This window comes from Scyliorhinus torazame, chromosome 3 (assembly GCF_047496885.1).
Source record: "Scyliorhinus torazame isolate Kashiwa2021f chromosome 3, sScyTor2.1, whole genome shotgun sequence".
Classification (NCBI taxonomy): domain Eukaryota; kingdom Metazoa; phylum Chordata; class Chondrichthyes; order Carcharhiniformes; family Scyliorhinidae; genus Scyliorhinus; species Scyliorhinus torazame.
In genome coordinates this window covers 3,772,456-3,797,514 of record NC_092709.1, presented here as the reverse complement: position 1 = coordinate 3,797,514, position 25,059 = coordinate 3,772,456, and the positions used below count along the sequence as shown (strand labels likewise).

At 46.0% G+C, this 25,059-nt stretch overlaps 1 protein-coding gene across 2 annotated transcripts in view; it reads left to right on the top strand.

Annotated features, from left to right (window-relative positions):
• LOC140408253 (nuclear factor NF-kappa-B p105 subunit-like) overlaps nt 1-25,059 on the top strand; it is a 128,654-nt gene that overhangs the window by 18,042 nt on the left and 85,553 nt on the right. Inside the window, exons 2-6 of one of the 2 annotated variants that reach the window (XM_072495207.1) lie at nt 5,331-5,420; nt 8,048-8,093; nt 11,726-11,816; nt 20,716-20,756; nt 24,907-25,005. In XM_072495207.1, the coding sequence (XP_072351308.1) occupies nt 8,052-8,093; nt 11,726-11,816; nt 20,716-20,756; nt 24,907-25,005 (273 nt within the window). In that variant the 5' untranslated portion in view covers nt 5,331-5,420; nt 8,048-8,051. The remainder of the gene's footprint in view (nt 1-5,330; nt 5,421-8,047; nt 8,094-11,725; nt 11,817-20,715; nt 20,757-24,906; nt 25,006-25,059) is intronic. The other variant, XM_072495208.1, reaches the window with a different exon arrangement.

Here is a 25,059-nt window from a genome sequence, read left to right as displayed (position 1 = left end):
GAAGGGTTGTCTGTTTGGGATTCGGAAAGGTTTATAATGAACATCCCGGATTGGTATTGGGTCCCCTGATTTTCTTGATATTCCTGAATGGCCTCGGTCTTGGTGCACAGGGAACAATTTGCGGATGACACAAAACTTTGGAAACATCGCGAACTGTGAACAAGATGCTGTTCAACTTCAAAAGGTTGTATACAGGCTGATGGAAAGGGCAGACAAGTTTCAGATCACATTTAATGCAGAGAAGTGTGAAGTGAATCATTTTGGGAGGAAGAATGAGGAGAGACAAATAGAGTGGTGGGGGGCAGGAGCAGAGGGACTGCAGCACGGTTCAATTCCCGTAACAGCCTCCCCGAACAGGCGCCGGAATGTGGCGACTAGGGGCTTTTCACAGTAACTTCATTGAAGCCTACTTGTGACAATAAGCAATTTTATTTCTTTTTCTATATGTAAAGAAATAATTGAAGGTGTCTGGACAAGTTCAGACCATGGATAATAAAGGATACAACATCCTGGGCTTTATGAGTAGAGGCACAGACTACAAGAAAGTTATGTTTAATCTGTATCAAACACTGGTTCAGCCTCAGCTACAGTATTGTGTCCGGTTCTGAGCACCACACTTTAGGAAGTTATGAAGACATTAGAGAGGGTGCAGAAAAGATGATCAAAGATGGTTTAAGGAAGGGCAGCACAGTGGTTAGCACTACTGCCTCACGGTGCCAAAGTCCCAGGTTCGATCCCAGCTCTGGGTCACTGTCCGTGTGGAGTTTGCACATTCTCCCCGTGTTTGCGTGGGTTTCGCCCCCACAACCCAAAGATGTGCAGGGTAGGTGGAGTGGCCACGCTAAATTGCCCCTTAATTGGAAAAAAAATGAATTGGGTATTCTAAATTTATTTTTAAAAGAATTCCTTTTTTAAAAAAAGAATGATTTAGGGATGAGGAACTTCAGTTACATAGATAAACATAGAAAACAGGAACAGGAGGAGGCCATTCGGCCCTTTGAGCCTGCTCCCCCATTCATTATGATCATGGCTGATCATCCAACTCAATAACCTGTTCCTGTTTTCCACCCATATCCTTTGATCCCCTTCACCCTAAGTGCCATATCTAACTCCTTGAAAACAAACAATGTTTTGGCCTCAACTACTTCCTGCGATGAGGAATTCCACAGGCTCACCACTCTCTGGGCGAAGAAATTTCTCCTCATCTCTGTCCTAAATGATCTAGCCCTTATCCTCAGACTGTGACCCCTAGTTCTGGACACACCCACCATTGGGAACATCCTTCCTGAATCAATCCTGTTTAGCCCTATTAGAATTTCATAGGTTTCTATGAGTTCTGAACTCCAGCAAATACAACCCTAACCACAGGGCGTAGCTGAGTAGTGATGCAGAAACCCAGGACAAGGCTCTGGAGAATCCCACCAAGGCAGATGGTGAAATTTGATTCAATAATCTGGGATTAAAAGTCTAATGGTGACTATGAAACCATTGCCGATTGTTGTAAAAACCCATCTCGTTCACTGATGTTCTTTGGGGAAGGAAATCCGGTGGTTGCACTGGTAGTAATCTTCCAAGAATCCTGGAAAAGTCCCAGAGAATTGGAAAACTGCCTTTATTCAAAAAGGGAGGGCGACAAAAAAGAGGTAACTATCGGCCAGTTCGCTTAACATCTGTCATTGGGAATAATGTTCAAGTCCACTATAAAGGATGTAATAGCAGAGCATTTAGGAATGCAGAATATAATCCAGCAGAGTCAGCATGGCTTCATGAGGGGGAAGTCATGCCTGACAAATTTATTAGAATTCTTTTAAAGGATCTGAATTGAGGAAAGGCTGCAGCACGAGGGGTTTGGGGTCCTCGTGTATAAATCACAAAAAAGCTAGCATGCAAATTCAGCAGGGAAGGTTAATGGAATGTTGGCCTTTATTTCAAAGGGAATGGAATTAAAAAATAAGTAAGTCTTGCTAAAACTGTACAAGACACCAGTTAGACCACACCTGGAAAACTGTGAACAGTTTTGGTTCCTTTATCTAATGAAAGAGAGACTGGCATTGGAGGCAGTCCTGAGAAGGGGTAGAGAGGGATTCACTATGAGGAGAGGTTGAGTAGGTTGGGCGTGTACTCACTGGAGTTCAGAAGAATGAGAGATGACCTTATTGAGACATATCAGATTCTCAGAGGGTTTGACAGGGTCGATGCTGAGAGGTTGTTTCCTCTTGTGGGAGAGTCTAGAGGGTATAATCTCAGAGTAAGTGGTCACCCATTTAAGATGAGGAGGAATTTCTTCTCTCACAGGGGAGTGAATCTGTGGAATTCTTCACCGCAGAGAGCTGTAGAGGCTGGGTCGTTAAGTATGTTCAAGGCTGAGACAGGTAGATTTTTAATCAGTGAGGGAATTGAGGGTTATGGGGATAAGGCGGGAAAGTGGAGTTGAGAATGATCACATCAGATCAGTCAGGATCTCATTGAATGGCGGAGCAGACTCGATGGGCCGAATGACTGACTTCTGCACCTACGTTTTATGGTCTTATGAACAGGTCACTGGTCTGTCAAACAAAATCAATATCATCAACATTTATCCATTTCTAACACTGAGCATAATAACCCACAAGGAGAAAGCATGTTGTACAGAATTCCTTTGGACTTCTTTATTGTAAAGTCATGTTTGTATTTGTGCTGGACTGGAAACTGTCGCATTTTCTGGGTTTAATTTTTATTTCTTTCAAAGAGTTACAAAACTAATACACAGAGTAGCCAGGGAAATCCCTTAATCCATCTCTGTGCTTGCTCCAGAAACCAATTCAAGTTCAAAAATTAAATCCAATTCATGATCCCAAATAAGAGACTAGCAAGATTAAAGCAAATTACTGTGGATGCTGGAATCTGAGGCAAAAACAGGAAATGCTGTTTTTGTTTTTCTGGTTGGCAGGATGTAACCAGTGGTGTGTCACAGGGATCGGTGCTGGGGCCTCAACTGTTTACAATTCATCTAATTTACTTGAGCGAGTGGGCAAATGTATGGCAGATGCAGTTTGATTTGGATAAATATGAGGTTATTCACTTTGGAAGCAAAAACAAGAAGACAGTCAGGCACCCAAGTCTGAATGGCCATTAATTAGGAATCTCAGCCGGTCTGACAGCGTCTGCGGTGGAAGAAGGCAGCTAACGTTTCCAGTCTGGATGACTCTTTGTCAAAGCTGCGTTGCACCTGATTTCGGGCTTGATTCTCCGCTGGATCAGGTTTTTAAATTGATGACATTTCATTGCAGAATTGACAATAAGCACTGCCCAATCCCAGAATTGTTGAATTCCTGAAGGATCTATTTTGATTATATTCAGGAGCAACGTTCTCATGCTCAATTTAAAATCAGTGTGAAACCTCCTCAGATGTACACCCTGGGTACACCGCTGTGCTGTCAGTTGTTAATGATGTCGAGGCTTCTACAAACTGACATTTTTTCACCGAGCTTTGGCGGAAATTTTTCAACGTGTTTTTTGCGAGAGATTTTCCCCAAATGAGTTACAGCCAATTAATTATTTTGGAAGTGCAGTTACTGTTCTAATGCAGGAAGTGTCACAGCCAATATCTAATAATAATCGCTTATTGTCACAAGTAGGCTTCAGTGAAGTTACTGTGAAAAGCCCCTAGTCGCCACATTCCGGCGCCTGTTCAGGGAGGCTGGTACAGGAAAATCTACACAGCAAGATTGAGAGGTGATCTTATTGAAACGTATAAGGGGCTTGACAGCGTGGGTGCTGAAAGGGTGTTTCCCCTTGTGGGAGAGACTAGAACCAGGGGACATCGTTGAATGATGAGGTGTCTCCCATTTAAGATGGAGATGAGAATTTGTTTTCTCCGAGGTTGGTTAGTCTGTGGCATTCGCTTCCCCAATGAGCAGTTGAGACAGGGACAAGGTCATTGATATTCTGAAGGCTGAGTCAGATAGATGCTTGGCAGCCGAGGAAGCAAAATGGTATCGTAGATAGACAGGAAAGTAAGAGCCCATAATCAGGTCAGCCATGATCTTCTCAAATGGCAGAGCAGACACGAGGGGCCGAATGGCCTATTACTGCTTCTAATTCATATGTGAGGTCTGGATAGAGTGGATAGGGTGGACCAGTTCCCCTTAGTTGAGGTGTCCATGACCAGGGAGCAGAGAGCGGTCAGATGTGGGAGATTTGGAGGGAATTCAATGGAAAATGTTTCACCAAGAGAATGGAGATGGTCTGGAGCTCACTGAAAGGGTGGTGGAGGCTGAAACCCTCATAACATAAAATAACTGTTAACTGCACTGGTACATGAAGTGCCATAGCAATAAGGGCTGCAGATTCACAACTGGAAAGTGAGGCTAGGCTGGAGAACCATTTTACAATCAATGACTGGAGTATTACAGTACATTATAGGGTGTATTCCCCCAACTAAGGTGCCTCATCAAAAATTGTTCTAGAAAGCAGGGTGGGGGATAACATATTGGCATGGATAGAAGATTAGCCAGCTAACAGGATACAGAGAGTTGGCAGAAATGGGTCATTTTCTGGTTGGCAGGATGTAACCAGTGGTGTGTCACAGGGATCGGTGCTGGGGCCTCAACTGTTTACAATTCATCTAATTTACTTGAGCGAGTGGGTAAATGTATGGCAGATGCAGTTTGATTTGGATAAATATGATGTTATTCACTTTGGAAGCAAAAACAAGAAGACAGTCAGGCACCCAAGTCTGAATGGCCATTAATTAGGAGAGGGGAATGTGCAACGAGACCCGGGTGTTCTCGTACACCAGCCACTGAAGGTAAGCGTGCAGGTACAGCAGGCGGTAAACAAGGCAAATAGAATGTTATCATTTATTATTAGGAGAGTGAAATACAAACGTAAGGAGGTTATGCTTCGGTTGTACAGGATGCTGATGAGGTCACATTTGGAGTATTGTGTACAGTATTACTTTACTTATTTATGGAATGTAAATATTTTGAAGCAGTTCGGAGGTTGACCAGACCATTACCAGGAATGGGTGAGCTGTCTTGTGAGGAAAGGTTAGGCTTGTATCTGCTGGAGTTTAGAAGAGTAAGAGGTGATTTGATTGAAACATACAAGATGCTGAGGGGTATTGACAGGGTGGATGTGGAGAGGGTGTTTCCACTTGTGGGAGAATCTAAAACACGGGGTCACTGTTTAAAAATAAGGGGTCGCCCCATTTAAGGCAGAGAGAAGGAGAATTATTTTCTCTTTGGAAATCTCTTCCTCAAAAGACGGTGGAAGCAGATTATTCGAATATTTTTAAGGTAGAGCTATGTAGATTCTTGATTAACTATCCTACACTTCCATTTTTCCAGAGGAATAATCGTGCTGTTGTCAGGAGACTTTGCTGCCGTTCTATTCATGAGTTCTCTTTGCCGTGGTTTATAGAGACGGTTTAGAAGAAGGTAAATAAACTGAATTTGATTCACTGTTTGCTTTGAAAATGTATGGCGAATTGGGAGTGTTCTCCGCATCCATAAATGTATTATTGGGCATTGTGATGTTGTGCAGTGTTCCCGCCAGTTTTAGGGTGTATTCCACATAATAGGGGCTTAAAAATGGAACCCCACCCACATTATGTAAATGAATAGTGTATTTAAGGTCATTAAGGACATAACTGACTGCCATAATATGGTGTGAATGCTATAGTACACCTTTAGAGATAGATGCACGCCATGTGTGGTTTCTGTTTTTTATGGGGAAGCTTGTTGGGGCAGGTTTAAAAGCTACAGCTGAACCTTCAGCTTAGTAGATCTGTTACTGCTGGGAGTGCTTATTTGAATGAACAGACTATCCATTTTAAAACCATATGAGATGGAGGCCTTTTCAGCAGCTGATGGCTCTGCTGAGGCTAAACTTTGTACCTGGCAGACTCGCATGGTCAAAAGGTATCTGAGAGATGGGCATTCTCAAAAGATGTCTATGGGTGCACTCATTGGCAGTTACAGGTTATTCAACGGCATGCTGTGTTGTCCATTAGTAGCTCAGTGTGTGCATGCCTAGATGCTGTGCTCATCTGACATATGTTCATTCTGCCAACCACCCATCCTGAAATTGGAACAAAGCTTTAAATGTGCAATTACATTGTCGCTGACAGCTGCCATTCTGCCTTGAAGCTCCAGCCAAACTCTCTTTCCTCCTGAATTCAGGAGTGTGCCCTGCAACACTGACACAAGATTGCACATACTGAGGTCTCACTCCACCCTTGTTAGGTCATTGAGCCGCTTCTGGCATTGGGACCATGTCCGTCTGACCAGCCCAACATCACCTCAGCCACGAGCTGGTCGGACCTCCCACCCTCCAGCACTGATTGGTTGAGATGACAGCCTCAAACCCAACGTAAGCTGCAGTTGATGTTTTATCGAGCACGTTCCGAAGGCGAACCTGGGAGTCGAAAGGCTGCCGACTTGTGGGTGTGGAATGCACCCTCAGTGGCCCAGGGCGATTATTGGAAGGTAGTCTGTGGCTTCCAGCGGCTGTTATTGGGTATTAATCATCTCGCTGTGAACCTTCTCCATTACCCTCAATAGGTGGAACTCAGGAAATCCATTCTCACCTTCCCTCCGCCATTACTCAGCGCTGTTAAGTTGTAAACAGAGCAACTCCCACATCCCTATTTCGAATTATAATAATAATAATAGCAATAAAGTTACTGTGAAAAGCACCTAGTCACCACACTCCGGTGCCTGTTCGGGTACACAGAGGGAGAATTCAGAATGTCCAATTCACCTAACAGCACGTCTTTCGGGACTTGTGGGAGGAAACCAGAGCACCCGGAGGAAACCCACGCAGACACGGGGAGAACGTGCAGACTCCGCACAGACACTGACCCAAGCCGGGAATCGAACCTGGGACCCTGGTGCTGTGAAGCAAAAGTGCTAACCACTGTGCTACCGTGCCGCCCATTTCTCTGAATGAAGATAAAGTCAGCCTGCTGGCTGCAGAAGGAGCTGCCTGACTGAGTAGATTTGGGACATTCAATCCTATCTTGCACCAAGGATTTGTCTGGATCTTTTCAGTGTTAACTATTGCCGGCAATAGTAATCTGATGTCATGAGTGAAAATGATCATTTCAACCTGCCCCATTTCCCCTCCTCCTGCTGGAGTTAGTGACTTGTTAAGATTACTATTTGGAATCGCGGGTTAATGTCTCACAGCTGATGTGAATGTGAGTGAGTTTTCCACTCATAGTTAAACCAATTCAGCTCCACCTCCCTGTTCTATCTCAGGATAGGGCACATCGGAGAGTGAAACAGTGTCTCCATTTCTGCAGCCCCCTTTAACATTAAGGCAGAGAGATGTCTGCAGAGGCAACGCTCATCCACAAAGAGAGAGTTTAAGAAAAACCTGGCCATAGGGTTACTTCTGGAGAAGGTTTTTAAAGAAAGGCAGAGAAATGGGGGAACTTGGGGAAGCAGTTCCGGGGGCTTGGGGGCAGCAACATCCACAAGAAGTAGACAAGGGAGAATTGTCATAAATATTGAATGCACAGACTTGAATACATAATTCAGACTGATGCTGCCAGAGCAGAATGGAGGGAGTGCTGCTCTGTCGGAGGTGCCGTTTGTCAGGTAAAATGTTCAACTGAGACCCCACTTGCCTGCTCAGTTCGATATGTTATTTCCCGTGACACTATTGTGAAGAAGAGCAAGTGAGTTTCCCCCCAGTAGTCTGCCCAATATGTATCCCTCAACATCACTTAAAAGCAGATTATGGTCATTATCTCAGTGCTTCTTGTGGAATCTTGCTGTGCGTGTGCATGAACCATCTGCCGTATTTATAGCGCTACAGCAGTAACTATGCTTCAGAAATATTTAATTAGCTGTGAAGTGGTTTGGGACAAGCTGAAAGGTGCTATAGAAATTCAAGTTCTTTTCCATTGGGTTTAACATTGTTACTGGATTTGCATGAATGTGTAAAACGGACTCTGTTTTGATTTTGTAACCTTAACCTGATTTTAAAATAACCGCAACACAGTTTCTGAAATGTTCCTGTGTGTTTTTGTATTCATTTTTTTTGCTTCCTTCCCTAGGCTGATGATGGGTGATGAGGATACATATCGACTTGGAGTTCCTGGTGTAAGTGGCAGAGCTTTCCTATCTTGTGACACATTACACCTTTCAGTTTGTAAACGCACTCCAGTTTTCCAAACAGTGCAATGTCATTCCGTGTCTCTGGTTTGCATCTCATTCAGTCCTGATAAACCTAAATATTTACAACTTTTAAGGAGCGGTGTTCAAAATTCTGAACGATTTGACAGGGTAAATAAGATAATAATCTTTATTCTCACAAGTAGGCTTACATTAACACTGCAATGAAGTTACTGTGAAATCCCCTCGTCGCCACATTCCGGCGCCAGTTCGGGTACACAGAGAGAGAATTCAGAATGTCCAATTCACCTAACAAGCACGTCTTTCGGGACTTGTGGGAGAAAACCGGAGCACCCGGGGGAAACCCACGCAGACACGGGGAGAACGTGCAGACTCCGCACAGACAGCGACCCAAGCTGGGAATCGAATCTAGGACCCTCAAGAAACTTAATTCCAGTGACAGGAGGGTTGGTTACCAGGGGGACAGATTTAAGACCATTGGCAAAAGAACCAGAGCGGGAGATAGGAAGAAATGTTAATGGGACATTGTGATCTGGAAGTCGCTGCCTGAAAGGGCGATGGAAGCAGATTCCATAATAACTTTCTGAAGGAGCAGAAGTGTTGGCCAAATGGGAAGGTCTTTTATAGGCTTGATAGGCTGAATGGCCTCCTGTGTTATGAGATCTAAACTCATGTCAATCATCAGCTGAATTCAGAAGCAATTTGAAATGTTATTGTGGTTTAGGATCTACCCTTTCACTTCGCTGCAGTCTCCTGTGCTGCCCCTGCACAGAATGAGTTTTCACCGCTCTGAGAGAATGCAGAATGCAACACAAACATGCTGCAAATTCATTACAAATTAACAATCTTGCCCATTAATAGCTGGTGGGGTAAGTCAGACTGAGACCGAAACTGAGGCATTTGTTGCAGGAACTTTAATCGTCATCAGGTCTGGTGTGGGATTGTTTGTGGCTCTCTCTAGGTGCTTGAAATGAAAAGAGTTCCATCTCTCCAGTCATTCTCACCCACTTCACCAGTTCAAAAACTAAGAAGATACAGAGGAACTTAAATCGTCAACATTTAATATTTCTCTGCTGCTCCTGTGGTAGATATGGTTACGAAACTGTCAGCACATCACACACGATTACAATAAACCAGTTTTACTGAATTATTGTCACAACATTTTAAACATGATGGAAGTTGTATGGTTATTACTAAATATCTGCATCATCTTAACCAGTGAATTTTTAAAAAACAGTTTTTTAAAAAAAAATTCACCAAAAACTTACAATCTTGAGTAAAAATGTCTCGAGGTGCTTCACAGGGGCTTTAACATTTGGCAATGAACCTCATAAACAGATACCTTTCTGGCCTCTCACGATCCAACGTTCATAGGTTCATAAAATTAAGGAGCAGAATTAGACCATTTGGCCCAACGAGTCTGCTTCGCCATTTGCTGCAGAGGGAGGAGTAAAAAGTGTGGGAATGCAATAATTATCGGGGATTCAATTGTAAGAGGAATAAATAGGCGCTTCTGTGGCCGTAAACGAGACTCCAGGATGGTATGGTGCCTCCCCAGTGCTAGGGTCAAGGATGTCTCGGAGCGGGTACAGGGCATTCTGGAGGGGGAGGGTGAACAGCCAGTACTCGTGGTACACATCGGTACAAAAGACATAGGTAAAAAAGGGATGAGGTCCTAAAACCAGAGTATAGGGAGTTGGGAAGAAAGTTGAAAAGTCGGACCTCTAGGTTAGTGATCTCAGGATTATTATCAGTGGCATGTTAGTCAGAGCAGGATATATCGGATGAGTAGGGGGCTGAAGGGATGGTGTCAGGGGGAGGGTTTCAGATTCCTGGGGAATTGGGACTGGTTCAGGGGGAGGTGGGACCAGTACAAACCAGACGTGTTATAACTGGGCAGGACTGGGAACGATGTTCTAAGGGAAGTGTTTGATAGAGTGGTTCGGGAGGGTTTAAACTAAATGGCAGGGGGGAGGGTGGGAACCTATGCAAAGAGTCAAGGAAAGATGAAACAAGGACAAAAACTAAAGGCAGAAAGGGAAATAAGAAAAGTGATAGGCAGAGCAAACAAGGGCCCGATTCAAACAGGGCCAAAGTGAAAAATATTGGGAGCGGGACAAGTATTGTGAAAAAGGCAAGCTTAAAAGCTTTGTGCCTTAACGTGCGGAGCATTCACAATAAAGTGGATAACTAATCGCGCAAATAGATGTAAATGGGTATGACATAATTGGGATTATGGAGACTTGGCTGTAGGGTGACTAGGGCTGGGAACTGATCATCCAGAGTACACTAGTATTTAGGAAGGATAGAAAAAAGGATAAAGCAGTGGAGTGGCAGAGAAAATTGACTCAATAGTGAGGGAGGACATTAGCTCCGACAATGTGGAATCTATGGTTCGAGCTGAGAAACAGCAAGGGGCAAAAACATTACTCGGCATTTTTCATAGACCCCCAAACTGTAATGGAGAGGTTGGGAATTCCTGCCCTGCCTGCCCAGCTCCCTTGCTCTGCCTTGTGGTCACCTATTTCCTTTCTGCCAGTGAGTCTGTGCATGCAGTGCGACCACCTCGCTATACTTGATATCCACGGCACTCCCCACCACGTGGATATTCCACAGTGTCCCCAGCCGCCGCTCCAGCTCTGAAATCTGGGTTTCCTGGAGCTGGAGACATTTCCTGCACACATGCTGGCCCTGGGCAGTGTAAATGTTCCAGGCTTCCCACATGGAGCAAGAGGAGCAAACCACGGTGTTGACGTTGAGGTCCCTGCCATGACTTGCATCTTGAAATTAAATCTTTGAAAGATGCTTGATATCAGATTGGGGTGTAGTTCACTGGGTATGTAGGAACGGGAGAAGCCCATTCAGCCCATCGGTCCTGTCCCACTGTTTAATGAGATCAGGGATTTTCTGTACCTTAACTCCACATCCCATAATATCCAAGGCTTAAAAAAATTCTATTAATCTCAGATTTAAAATGATTAATTGAGATACTGGGTGGGGTTCTCCCACTCAGTGGCGCACTTTCTCTTCCTGCTGCCTGTCAATGGGATTTCCCATTGAAGCCAGCCCACGCCTCCGGGAAGCCCGGGGGGGGGGGGCTGCGCTTCCGGCGGGAAAAGAGAATTCTGACCAGTATCTGTTCCTTTTGTGAGAGTGTTCCAGATATCTTCCACATTTGTGTGAAAAAAATGCTTCCCAACTTCGCGGAAAGGTCTGGTTACATTTCTTTGAAACAAGTTGGGAACAATATTCCTCAGTTCCATTCCGGATTTCACCATTGCAGGCGCTGGCTGGGATATGCCCAAGTTGGGAAAGGTCACTGTTGGTTGAATACACCGAACGCCAGCCAACAGTAAATGTTGTGTCCACCAGTTTGAAAAACACCTCATCTGCAAGTAGTTCTCTATCTCTTTCCCCAAACAATGATTTTCACTAACCCTTGCCCAAAGAAGCGTACTGATTGGCTGGTTACCCACTTGAGTGGCATCAAGTACCATCTGTGATGACTTCAATACCTGACATGGAACAATGGTTTATTTTCTGTGTAATTTACAAGTGAACTCGAATTTTGACACTTTTCTCCATCTCACCCCATTTAGATTTATGGCATTGATGATTACAATGCTTTAGACATACCTGCCACCATATTTAACTCCCCGATGGGCCCCACAGACTCTGCACTACAGACAAGTGAGTATCAGTGATGGATGTTCTATAACTCACTAGGTCCTGAATTATATATTTACATTTTAATACTCTCTTAGACAATTATCAAATTGCTTGCATCAGATTTTATGTATTTTCCCCCACAAAATAATCATTGTCATAATATACACCAGTATATCATGGTGCAGACACACACTGATGGACACACAGTGGGACCAATCAACACACACAACACCGCAGCCAATCACCAGTGAGAGCACACGCACTATAAAGACAGGGGGCATCAGAGTTCCCGCCCATTCGAGTAGCAGCTAGCTAGGTTAACAGAGCTCACAGCCTGCAACACAGACATTCACCATGTGCTGAGTGCATCAACTGGTTAGGACAAGGCAAAGGTCTTTAGTTAAAGCTAGTATCGTATTTACCCACAGTTCAAGTATGTTTAAATAGTTAACCTTTTAATAAAATAGTGTTGCACTACATCAAGTGTTGGTGACCTGTATGTGATCCAGAACACCCAACACATCATGATACCAGGGGTGGTTGCATACTAGCACTTAGACCTACCTGCAAGTGATTTGCCTTCCGCCAGCATTCCGTCATCCTGCAACGTGGACAACATCAGCCCGCCGCCGCCGCTCCGCATCGCCGGCAACCTTGGGGCCAACTGGAAGATTTTTAAACAGCGCTTCCAGTTCTTCCTCGAAGCCACAGACAGGGAGGGCGCCTCGGACACCAGAAAGATTGCTCTTCTCCTCTCCACGGCCGGGGACCATGCCATCCACATTTTCAACTCTCTCACCTTTGCAGACGACGAAGACATGATGAAGTTCAAGACGGTTCTCCTCAAATTTGACACTCACTGCAGCGTAGAGGTGAATGAAAGTTTTGAACGCTACGTGTCCCAGCAGCGTTTGCAGGGTAAGGATGAACCTTTACAATCCTTTCTAACGCACCTCCGCATCCTTGCGCAATCTTGCAGCTACAGGCCCACCTCCGACTCCATGATACGCGACCAGATCATTTTTGGTGTTCAGTCGGACCCCCTACGTCAGCATCTCCTCAAAGTAAAGCAACTCACCCTAGCGACCGCCATCGAGACCTGTGTCCTACATGAAAATGCCACCAGTCGGTAATCCCATATACAAGCGGCTGAATCGGCGCGGCAAGGTCCCCACGAGGCGGAACGGGTCCGAGTGATTGAGCACCTCCAGGGCCTCAGCCTGGATGAGGGCGGCCATTTTGCGCGCTTTTCGCGGACTCCCGCGCTTGTACGCACCAAACGAGGGGACGGCGAGGTGGAGGAACGTAATGCGCAGGCGTGCACCACGCAGGACCGCACCGCGCATGCGCGGTGGCGCAGCGAAAGTGCTGACGTCACGACGTGCAGCAACTGTGGCTCCACCCATTTAAAGCGGCAATGCTCCGCAAAATCTCGACAATGCCTGCGATGTGGAAGACTTGGCCACTATGCTGCCTTCTGTCGAGCAGCTCAGCCTTCCAATTCATATCGCTTCAGCCAGCCTCGCAGGAATGTTCGGGCAATTCAACCCACGGTCACCGAGTCCGATTCCGACCTCCCACACAGCAGTGACACCGAGGACCCGAAGGCGCCTTTTCGAGTCGGTGTCGTAACGAAAAACAGGCTGTCCCCGAAGCAAAGACACCAGCCGCTGTCGGTATACAGCATCGATCCAGACGATGAGTGGTGTGCCACCCTGACAGCCAACCGGTCCCAAATACGATTCCGCCTGGACACTGGTGCCTCCGCCAATCTCATAGCATGGTCTGCTTTCCAAAGCCTTCGTGTCAAACCAACCATTCTTCCATTGGCCTGCCAGCTATTGGACTACAATGGCAACATCATGCCAACTCGAAGTGACGCACAAGTCACGAAAAGCCATCCTTCCTTTCGAGATCGTGGGCTCCTCAACGGACTCTCTGCTTGGCGCACAAGCGTGCAAGCTGCGAAACCTCGTTCAAAGAGTTCACTCTATCTCTCCTGATGACACATCTGCCTTCCAGGATGCTGACTTCAGGACGCAACTCAACGCCATCATCGACCAGCACCACGACGTCTTCGAAGGCATGGGCACGCTCCCATATACTTACAAGATCCTACTCAAACAGAACGCCACGCCTGTGGTGCATGCACCTCGCAAAGTCCCAGCACCCCTCAAGGACCGCCTCAAGCAGCAGCTGCAGGACCTCCAAGACCAAGGAGTGATCTCCAGAATTACAGAACCAACCGACTGGGTCAGTTCCATGGTGTGCGTAAAAAAGCCTTCCGGCGAGCTCAGAATCTGCATTGGTCCAAATGATCTGAATCGCAACATAATGAGGGAGCATTACCCAATCCCTAAGCGCGAAGAGATCACATGCGAGATGGCTCACGCCAAGCTCTTCACCAAACTTGACGCCTCGAAAGGATTCTGGCAAATTCAACTAGACAGATCCAGCAGGAAACTGTGTACCTTGAACACCCCTTTTGGCAGATATTGTTACAACAGGCTGCCGTTTGGGATCATATTGGCGTCAGAAGTGTTCCACAGGATCATGGAACAAATGATGGAAGGCATTGAAGGTGTTCTGTCTATGTCGACGACATAATCATTTGGTCCACCACCCCGCTGGAGCATATCAGTCGCCTCCAGCGCGTGTTCAAACGCACACGGGAGCAGGGCCTACGCCTCAACAGAGCCAAATGCTCCTTCGGCTAGATGGAACACAAGTTCCTAGGGGACCACATCTCCCAGTTGGGTGTGCGGCTGGACGCGGACAAGGTGGCTGCCATCACAGCCATGGAAACGCCAGAGGACAAGAAGGCGGTCCTCCGATTTCTGGGCATGGTCAACTTCAGCTCATCCCTAACCTCGCCTCTCACACCGCAGCTCTCAGGAACCTGGTCAGGAAGACGACAGACTTCCAATGGCTTCCTGCCCACGAGCGCGAATGGAGAGAACTTAAAACCAAACTTACCACGGCCCCGGTATTGGCCTTTTTTGATCCAGCGAAAGAGACAAAAATTTCGACCGATGCCAGCCAATCTGGCATTGGGGCAGTGCTCCTGCAATGCGATGAGGCCTCATCATGGGCCCCCGTTACATATGCATCACGCGCCATGACCCCCACGGAACAGTGCTACGCACAGATAGAAAAGGAGTGCCTAGGCCTTTTGACTGGTGTCGTCAAGTTTCATGATTATGTGTACGGCTTTCCCCAATTCACCGTCGAGACCGACCATCGCCCGCTGGTCAATATAATACAAAAAGACTTGAACGACATGACGCCTCGCCTCCAGCGCATTCTGCTCAAACTCCAGCGATACGACTTCCAGCTCGTATACAACCCGGGCAAAGACCTGATCATAGCCGACGCTCTGTCCAGGGCAGTCAACACCCCGTGTGACCCAGCGGGATTCGTCTGCCAGGTTGACGCCCATGTGGCCTTCGTGGCCTCCAATCTACCTGCCACGGATGAACGCCTCGTCCAAATTCGACGCAAGACTGCGGCTGACCCCCTGCTACAGCGTGTCATGCGCCACCTAACAGACGGGTGGCTCAAGGGCCAATGCCCGCAGTTCTACAACATCAAAGACGATCTGGTGGTAGTCGATGGTGTCCTCCTGAAGCTGGACCGCATTGTTATCCCGCACAGCATGCACCAGCTTGTCTTGGAACAGCTACACGAGGGCCATCTTGACGTGGAGAAGTGCCGCCGACGGGCCCGAGAGGCAGTGTACTGGCCCGGCATCAATGACGACATCGCCAACACAGTGCTCAACTGCCCCACCTGTCAGTGGTTCCAGCCGGCCCAACCACGTGAGACCCTACAGCCCCATGAGTTGGTCACGTCCCCTTGGTCCAAGGTCGGCATCGACCTGTTCCACGCGCTGGGCAGGGAATGTTCTGATTGTAGACTATTTTTCAAACTACCCGGAGGTGGTGCGTTTGCACGACATCACATCGTTTGCAGTCATCCGTGCCTGTAAGGACACCTTTGCTCGTCACAGCATCTCACTCACTGTGATGTCGGACAATGGCCCCTGCTTCGCAAGCCAGGAATGGTCCAACTTTGCCAGGAGGTACAACTTTGTGCATGTGACATCCAGCCCCCTGTACCCCCAATCCAATGGCAAAGCGGAGAAGGGCGTCCATATAGTCAAACGGCTCCTCTGCAAGGCTGCCGATGCTGGGTCCGACTTCTACCTCGCCCTGCTGGCCTATCGCTCAGCCCCACTGTCCACTGGCCTGTCGCCAGCCCAGCTGCTCATGGGTCGCATCCTGAGGACGACGGTGCCGTCCATTCACGTCCCAGACTTCGACCACGTTCCGGTCCTTCAACGAATGCAACTGTCGTGCACAGCACAAGGCGCCTCATGACTCCCGTGCAGCTGATCTCCCTGCTCTGGCTCCAGATGACAACGTCCGTATCCATCTTCCGGATGGGGGCTGGTCTGCAACTGCTGTGGTTCTTCGGCAGGTGGCCCCCCGCTCGTTCCTGGTTCGTCTACCGGATGGCTCCATTCTGCGCCGCAATCGACGTGCCCTTCGTCTCGTTCCACGCTCGCTACGTGATCCTCCGCCAGTGCTACGCCCTCCTGTTGTCCCTGACCTGGACTATGCGGAGATTCCGGTTACTCTGCATCCTCCTCACTCTGACGCAGTCCAGTCTGCTCCTCAGCCGGCGGCTCCCGACCCACCCTTGAGGCGGTCAACCAGAATTCGTCACCCACCTCAGAGACTTAATTTGTGAACTTTGTGCACTAATGGACTCTCTGGTCTGTTCTGTTCTTCCGTTTAATCGTTCAAGTGGTTTGTATATAGTGTTCATCTCGTTATTTGTGTGACATACTGTTTTTTCTGCGCCAGGTATCTTCCCATGTAAATAGCTTAGTTTTATGTACATAGTCCTGTAAATATTTCGCACACACGTAGTCAGGATCATTCACCACACACTATTTATTGTCACGCAGGCATATTTTTTAATCTAAAAGGGGGGATGTCATAATATACACCAGTATATCATGATGCAGACACACACTGATGTACATACAGTGGGACCAATCAACATACACAACACCGCAGCCAATCATCAGTGAGAGCACACGCACTATAAAGACAGGGGGCATCAGAGTTCCCGCTCATTCGAGTAGCAGCTAGCTAGCAGCACAGAGCTCACAGCCTGCAACACAGACATTCACCATGTGCTGAGTGCATCAACTGGTTAGGACAAGGCAAAGGTCTTTAGTTAAAGCTAGCATCATATTTACCCACAGTTCAAGTATGTATAAATAGTTAACCTTTTAATAAAATAGTGTTGCGCTACTTCAAGTGTTGGTGACCTGTATGTGATCCAGAACACCCAACACATCAATCATAAGAGACATTCACTGGTCAGATGGGGTTATGCAAATGAATGGTGCATCAGACGTATCCTGTTGTACTTCACTCTTTCCCAGAGATCTGAACTGAGAGACTATAATAATAATCGCTTATTGTCACAAGTAGGCTTCAATGAAGTTACTGTGAAAAGCCCCTAGTCGCCACATTCCGGCGCTGCTGGCATTGTTCTGCATTGCAGGCCAACTGTGCTAAACCAGCCCCTATACCTATCGGGAAAGATTGAACAAGCTGGAAAGTTTGGGCTGAGTGGGTGATGATTGAGGTCTTTAAAAATATGAAGGAAGTTTGATGTTTGAGAAGAATGTTTCCACCTATGGAGGAGCCAAAGCTAGAAGTTATCAATATCAGACAGTCACTAATTAGTCCAATGGGGAATTCAGGAGAAACTCCAGAGACTGGTGAGAATGTAGAACTCACCCCCACAGAGATTGGGTGAGGAAAATAACAGATGCATTTTAACAGGAAGCTGGAGAAATACATGAGGGAGAAAAGAATAGAAAAATAATGTAAATGGAATGAGTGGAAGGGCAGGTGGGAGGAGATATATAATCTTTTCCTTTGTCTAGTGAAAGCTGAAGAAATGATCTTTTGCAGTATTATAGAATCATAGAATTTACAGTGCAGAAGGAGGCCATTCGGCCCATCGAGTCTGCACATCTTTGGACTGTGGGAGGAAACCGGAGCACCCGGAGGAAACCCACGCACACATGGGGAGAACGTGCAGACTCCGCACAGACAGTGACCCAAGCCTGGAATCGAACCTGGGGCCCTGGAGCTGTGAAGCAACAGTCCTAACCACTGTGCTACCGTGCTGCCCAATAATGAATAATAAACTGTGCTGACTGGATTGATTCCTGCAATTCAAGGATTCCCAATGAGGAGCGCTTTTTTATTCATTCACTGGATCAGGATGTCTGTGGCAAGGCCAGCTTTTATTTCAATTACCTTTGGTGGTTTCCTAGGCCATTCCAGGGGGCAGTGAAGAGTCAACCACCTTGTTGTAGGCCTGGAGCCACATGTAGGCCAGACCGGGTAAGGACGGCAGATTTCCTTCCCTGAGTCAGATGGGCCAATGTTCACAGACATTTAGAAGAATGAGAAACCACATTAAAATGTATAAAAGGCTTTGCGAGCTAAACGGGTGGACAGAGGGGGAGATCATTTCCCCTTGGCCCGAGAGTCTAGAACACTGGGCCACAACGTCAGGATAAGGAATTGGTCAGTTTGGGCTGAGCGGAGGAGAGATTTCTTCATTCAGCGAGTTGCGAATCTCTGGAGTCCTCTTACACAATAGGGCTGTGGATGCTCCAGCATTGGACATATTCAAGGTGGAGATTGATAGATTCACGGACACGAAGACGATGAGGTTTATGGAGCTGGTGCAGGAAAGTGCTGAGGTAGCGGAGCAGCCATGGTTTTATTGAATGCTGGAACAGGTCTATGGAGCCAATTCCTCCGATTTTTTAAAAACTTTTTTTCCCCCAAAATTCTTCCCAATCTCTAGCCATTACCTCAGATCAGCGCCAAATGGTGGCCTTCAAGATGCCTAATTTACAACCTCAAGATGCTCTTGAGGTTGTGACCAGCTAATGTTTCATTGATCTCATTCCTATTTGCGTGTCCTTTTTTTGTATAAATTGGCTGCATTATTTGGCTGCTGCACAGTAAAAAAAGTGATTTTACTGACACTCCTTGAAACATCCTGAAGGCGTGATAAACTCCAATTTCATTTTTGCCCCTTTTCTCTGTTCCTCGCTCGCTCCTGCTGACAAGCTCCTGCTTTCTCGTGCCCTTTCCTCCCTTCTTCACTTTCTCTCTGTGTCTCTTTCTCTTTCCCGTTTTCTCTTGTCACTTGCTCTCTCCTTCTCTCACTGAACGACTTTACCTCTCGTTTTGTATTAATGGCATTTGTTTAATAAGTTTGTGAAATCTTCAGCTTCTCATTTACTGTACCAGACAAGAGTTGAAACTCGACGCGGATTAGTCCAAATTCTAACTACTTCCTGTCTAAGACTTTACAGAGATTTCACTAAATGTTTTCAGCGATGACAATAGCTAACTCTCAATCTCAAAGCTCCTTAACGCATTTGATACCAGCCGTTTCTTATTTTCCGCATTGTATGAGGAAAAGCTTGTTATCACAAGTCTTATTGGACTGTCTGTCACACAGTCTCTCTGTCTGGTTTCATGCTGTAGTTTATTAACAGTTTGAATATTTTTTCCACTGTACATAATGTACTTATAAAATTGCAGTGTAGCTCCTTTTTTAGGAATTAAATTAACGGTTTTAGACTTGGTAGAGATGACAGTGAGGTTTTGTTTTAATACAGGAACAGGAGGAGGCCATTCAGCCCGTCAGCATTGGAGATCTACCAAGGCTCGATGGGATACGAGGGTTTCCTAAGGGAATTGTGTTTGTAGGGAAACAGGCTACGGTTGAATAATGTAGATCGAAAGGTGGACAGTTATTGTAGTTTTCACTGAGGAACAAAGACTTATTTGTGCCGAGCTTCTCCTCAGGAATTGGAAAGCAATAGGCCCATGAGTCCACTTTAGGAATAGGCTTCAGAGAAAGTTCAGACAAGGTTTACAAGAATGGTTCTCGGGATGAGGATAGATAGGAGAAGCTGGAGTTGTGCACCTTGGAGAAGAAAAGGACGAGAGGATTTCTGCTAAAAGTGTTCATAATTATGAGGGAACAGTGTAGAGAGAGAGAAACTGTCCCCATTGGTGGAAGGATCGAGGACCAGGGAACACAGATTTAAGGCGATTGCCGAAAGAAGCAATGGCGACATGAAGTCCAGAAAAGCTTCGGTTTAAGCGTTCTCACGCTTGTGTTTCAACATCTCCATCGCTGCACCATTGACAGCTTCAGCTGCCTGGCTCCCTAAGATTCCAGAATCTTCTCTCAGAGATGGAATTTCTCTTCAACCCTGTCTTAAATGGGAGACCCCTTATTTTGAAAGTGTGCTCCCTGGTTCTAGATTCTCGCACGAGGAGGATTATCCTCTCCGTATCCCGCCATCAAGGCCCCTCAGCATGTTTGTGCTTCAATAGGATCATCTGTCATTATTCTAAACTCCAAAGAGCATAGGCCCAACTTAACTTAACCTTTCCTAATTACACAAATTAAAACCTCAATCTTGTGCGAGAAGATGCATTAAGTATGGGAAATTGAGATGTAATTCATATTTTGTGCCGTGACCTTATTTTTGATGAAGTGACGAGACCTGATATCCTTTTGGGAAAACACTCATCATTTACTGATTTGAAGTTTGACCTGTTTTCCTGGCAGGCGCAGTTGGGGTCAGATTAATAAGTATATTCACAGATTGAATTGACGCACTCAGTATTTTGTGATCTAGGCCTTGTGAGGGAGAAGCATTTTTTTCACAGGCGGGCTGGGGATTTCCAACTAAAGAACTTCACTCAAACTAGACTCCCAACGGGCTAATGAAATGTATTTTCTGTAGATTCAATTTCTGCAGTTGTAATAATGACTCTCACTTTTCTTCCAGATGATGGGCCATATCTGCAGATTGTAGAGCAACCCAAACAGGTAAGCGAGAGACAACAGCAACAAAATTAACCCCCGCTCCGTATCAGAAACATCAGCAACACGTTTACCCCCCCGCTCTGTATCAGAGTAACATCAGCAACACGTTTACCCCACGCTCCATATCAGAAACATCAGCAACACGTTTACCCCACGCTCCGTATCAGAGTAACATCAGCAACACGTTTACCCCATGCTCCGTATCAGAGAGACATAAGCAACACGGTTACCCCCCCCGCTATGTAGCAGAGTAACATCAGCAACACGTTTACCCCCCGCTCCGTATCAAAAACATCAGCAACACGTTTATCCCCCCGCTCCGTATCAGAGAGACATCGGCAACACGTTTACCCCACGCTCCGTACCATAGAGACATCAGCAATACGTTTACTCCCCGCTCCGTATCAGAGAGACATCAGCAACACGTTTACCCCCCGCTCCGTATCAGAGACATCAGCAACACGTTTACCCCATGCTCCGTATCAGAGGGACATCAGCAACACGTTTACCCCCCCCCGCTCCGTATCAGAGGGACATCAGCAACACGTTTACCCCCCGCTCCGTATCAGAGAGACATCAGCAACACGCTTACCCCCCCGCTCCGTATGAGAAACATCAGCAGCACGTTTACCCCCCCCCCCCCGCTCCGTATCAGAGACATCAGCAACACGTTTACCTCCCGCTCCGTATCAGAAATATCAGCAACTTGTTTACCCCCCCGCTCCGTATCAGAAATATCAGCAACACGTTTACCCCCCCCCGCTCCGTATCAGAAACATCAGCAACACGTTTACCTCCCGCTCCGTATCAGAAACATCAGCAACACATTTACCCCGCTCCGTATCTGAGAGACATCAGCAACACGTTTGCCCCCCGCTCCGTATCAGAGAGACATGAGCAACATAATTTCCCACTGTACATTCTCGGCTCTAAGGAGAACAATCCCAGCCACTCTGGTCTCTCCACATTGACCGAAGTCCCTCATCTCTGATACCTTTCTGGTAAATCTCCTCCTCATCCTCCACAAAGCCTCGTCATCCTTCCCAAAGTGCCCAGAATTGGGCACAGTCTTCCAGCTGGAGTCTAACTAGAGTAAATTGGTATTGAATTCTGATTTTAAAATCTTTGCACTCAGCTTGGAGAATCCAAAACCAGCTGGGTCTGAGTCCATGATTCGGTACAGATCTGAGAATTGATTTTAACAAAAGCTGGTCCCTGTTTTCGTGTCTGGACTGATGGATGGATTCCATTGGTTAGTGGGACAGTAATAAGAGGGAAGACATTTTAGATGATCACAGGGAATCAAAGGAGAGTTTAGAAATAAAATGAGTTTCTGGTCAAGTGGGAGTTATACGAGAGTGGAGCGTGGAAATGTTATTTTTTATACAGCATGGTGTGATCGGAAGGCGCTGCCTGAAAGGCTGATGGAAGCAGATTGAAAAGGAACTTTCAAAACGGAATTAGATAAATCCTTGAAGGGGAAAACTTTGGAAGACTGTGGGGAAAGTGTTGGGGGAATATGAATAATCGGATAGTGCTGGTCGAGGCTCAATGGGTTCCTGTACTTGGATTCTATTCTGTGCAGTCAAAAACTTTACTTTCAAGAGTAAATAGGTCATTGCTTGACGAATATTAAGATTTATGGCGAAGAGCAAAGAAAGAGGTTTTCGGCTTTTGTGCCAAATCTTAGCTCACTTAATAAATAATATTTCCAATCCTGTTCTGTGAGCAGTGGCTGAGGACATCTGCTTGTGACTCGTCTGGGACCTGGAGGGCAGTTTAGTTGCTCGGGTGGAGGTGACTGTGGCTGTCAGATATTCCTTATGGACCAATGAATCTTACAGCAGCATTCTGAGATTCATTCACAGCCAATCATTGAGAGAAGCTTCTGTAGGTTGGTGGCAGCTTAGAAATGCCTGGATTTGTATTTTTGGGATATCAGGATCAAACAAAATCAACAGGAAATGACCAGCTTTCTTCATACTTTTTGAAAAATTGGGGTATATTTATTCTTGGAACTTCCCCCTAGGCAGAGATAGCCTTTCTCAGATTATTTTGGATTGTACGCATTGATGCTCTGGCAGATTCTTGTTAAATTGGATTGATCCACCTCGCAGGCTGTATATTGGGTATAGTCAGTGCTGGAGCGATTGCAGCAGTTTCACTGTCACTTGTGGAGTTTTCAGATTGGTGATGTTGTTTCCTGTGTGGCATTGACCCTGTTATTTCATTGTTTCTGTAGCATGTGTTTGGTCAGATTGGTGAAAATGACCAGAGATTCTGAAGAAGGGGCATCGATAGACGAAACTGATTGCTATTCATAAACTTTTTCTAAACAATTTATTTTCTTTCATAAGCTTCTATGATTCGAAGGCAAGCCAGGTCTGTTTGAACAGTAACAACCACAAGATAAACCACAAGTCCTTGATATTAACTTAGCAATGTCAGTAAATGACAGAGTTTTCTAGATGTTGGGTTTGTAATTCTGGCAAATATTCACAATAGGAAGGAAGTCAGCGTATGAAATAAATGTCAGCACTGAAATGTGTACGTATGCATCCCCAAATGATGATTATCTCAGTCCATTTAAGCTTCCTCTTCACCGTATTACAGAGAGTGTTCAGCAGAAAACACAGCCCAATGCTTCATGCTGACACAGATGCCCCACACAAATCCTTCCAATCCAACCTCATCTCCCATGCTCACATATCCATGCAAGTATGCTGCGTAAGTGGGGTTCCCCTTTGTTAAATGAATTTATAATTAAGATTAAATCTGAAATCTAATATTTGCAGCAAGAAATATCTGGTAAATGCAACCCTTGGCAGCTGTAATGAGACAAATATTACTGCGAGAAGAGTGACGTTTTGTTGAGGGTAACTGCAAATCAGTCAATGTGCTACTTTATAGAATCATGGTTCAAACCTGGTTCATCTTTGAGAGTTAATTTTTAATTTGTAATGTCAAATCACTTCACTTATTGGGAATTTTTCCCTGCCTTCAGAGGTAACCTGGCTTTAATGCATCAAAGCCTCCGAAACCATCAGTGTCCCCATGGTAACGGCAGGTGGTGGGACAAGTTGTTGAGGTTCTTTTAAAAAATAAATGGGATCCCAAGCTTGATAAATGCAGCATTGAGTACAAAAGCGGGGAGCTACGCTAAACCTTTGTTCAACATTGGTTAGGCCTCACCCGGAGCTGCATCCGCATTTTTGGAAAGAGTGTCAAGGGCTTGGAGAAGGTGCAGAGAAGATTTCTCTGAACGGTAACAGGGAAGAGGGGTTTGGCTATGTTGAGAGATTGTTCTCCTCGGAGCTGAGGCAGTTAAAGGATATTCGGAATCATGAAGAGTTTTGATAAAATCAGGAGAAACTGCCTCGGGTGGCAGAGGACACGGATGTAAGATAGCTGGTGATGTTCCAGGGGGAAATTTAGTTTCTTTTTAACGCAGCGAGTTCTGATCTGGAATGTGCTGCCTGAAAGCTGGAAGGAGAAATTTGCAAGGCTATGGGGAAATAGCAGCAACGAGTGGGGCTAATTAAAAGCTCGCTCAAAAAGCCAGCATGTATTTCATAGAATTAACGAATGGTTACAGTACAGAAAGAGGCTATTTGGCACATTATTTTTGTGCTGACTCTCTGCAAGAACAACTCACTGACTCCCGCTCCCCTGCCCTTTCCCCATAAGCCTGGGAATAATTTTCCCTTCAGTCATTTATCCAGTTGGGTTTTGAAGGCCTTATTTGAAGTTGCCTCCACTGTCCTCTCGGGTTGAACATTCCAGATTCTAACCACTCGCTGTCTCAATAAATCTTTTTCCTGATGTTTTTTTTTGCCAATAACCTTACATCTGTGTCCTCTGGCTCTTGCCCCTTCCACCAATGGGAACAGCTTTTCCCCATCTACTACTCCGTCCAGATGCCCTCATGATTTTGAACAACTGTAACAAATCTCTTCTCAATCTTCTCTTCCCCAAGGAAAACAACGGGAGTTTCTCTAATCTGTCCATGAAATTGAAACCCCTCATCCCCGGAACCATTTTGTATACCTTTTCTGCACCCTCGTTTTTTTTTAAAAGGTTTATTGTTTCTGATTGAGTTGAATTGTTCTTGTACACATCGGTGCTCACAGTCCAATCTGATTTATCTTTGTAGAGGGGTTTCCGCTTCCGTTACGGATGTGAGGGTCCATCACATGGAGGGTTACCTGGTGCCTCGAGTGAGAAAAACAAGAAAACCTACCCGACTGTTAAGGTCATTGCTTCAATATTAAAGCTACTTTTCTTTTCCACATGAATTGTAAATATC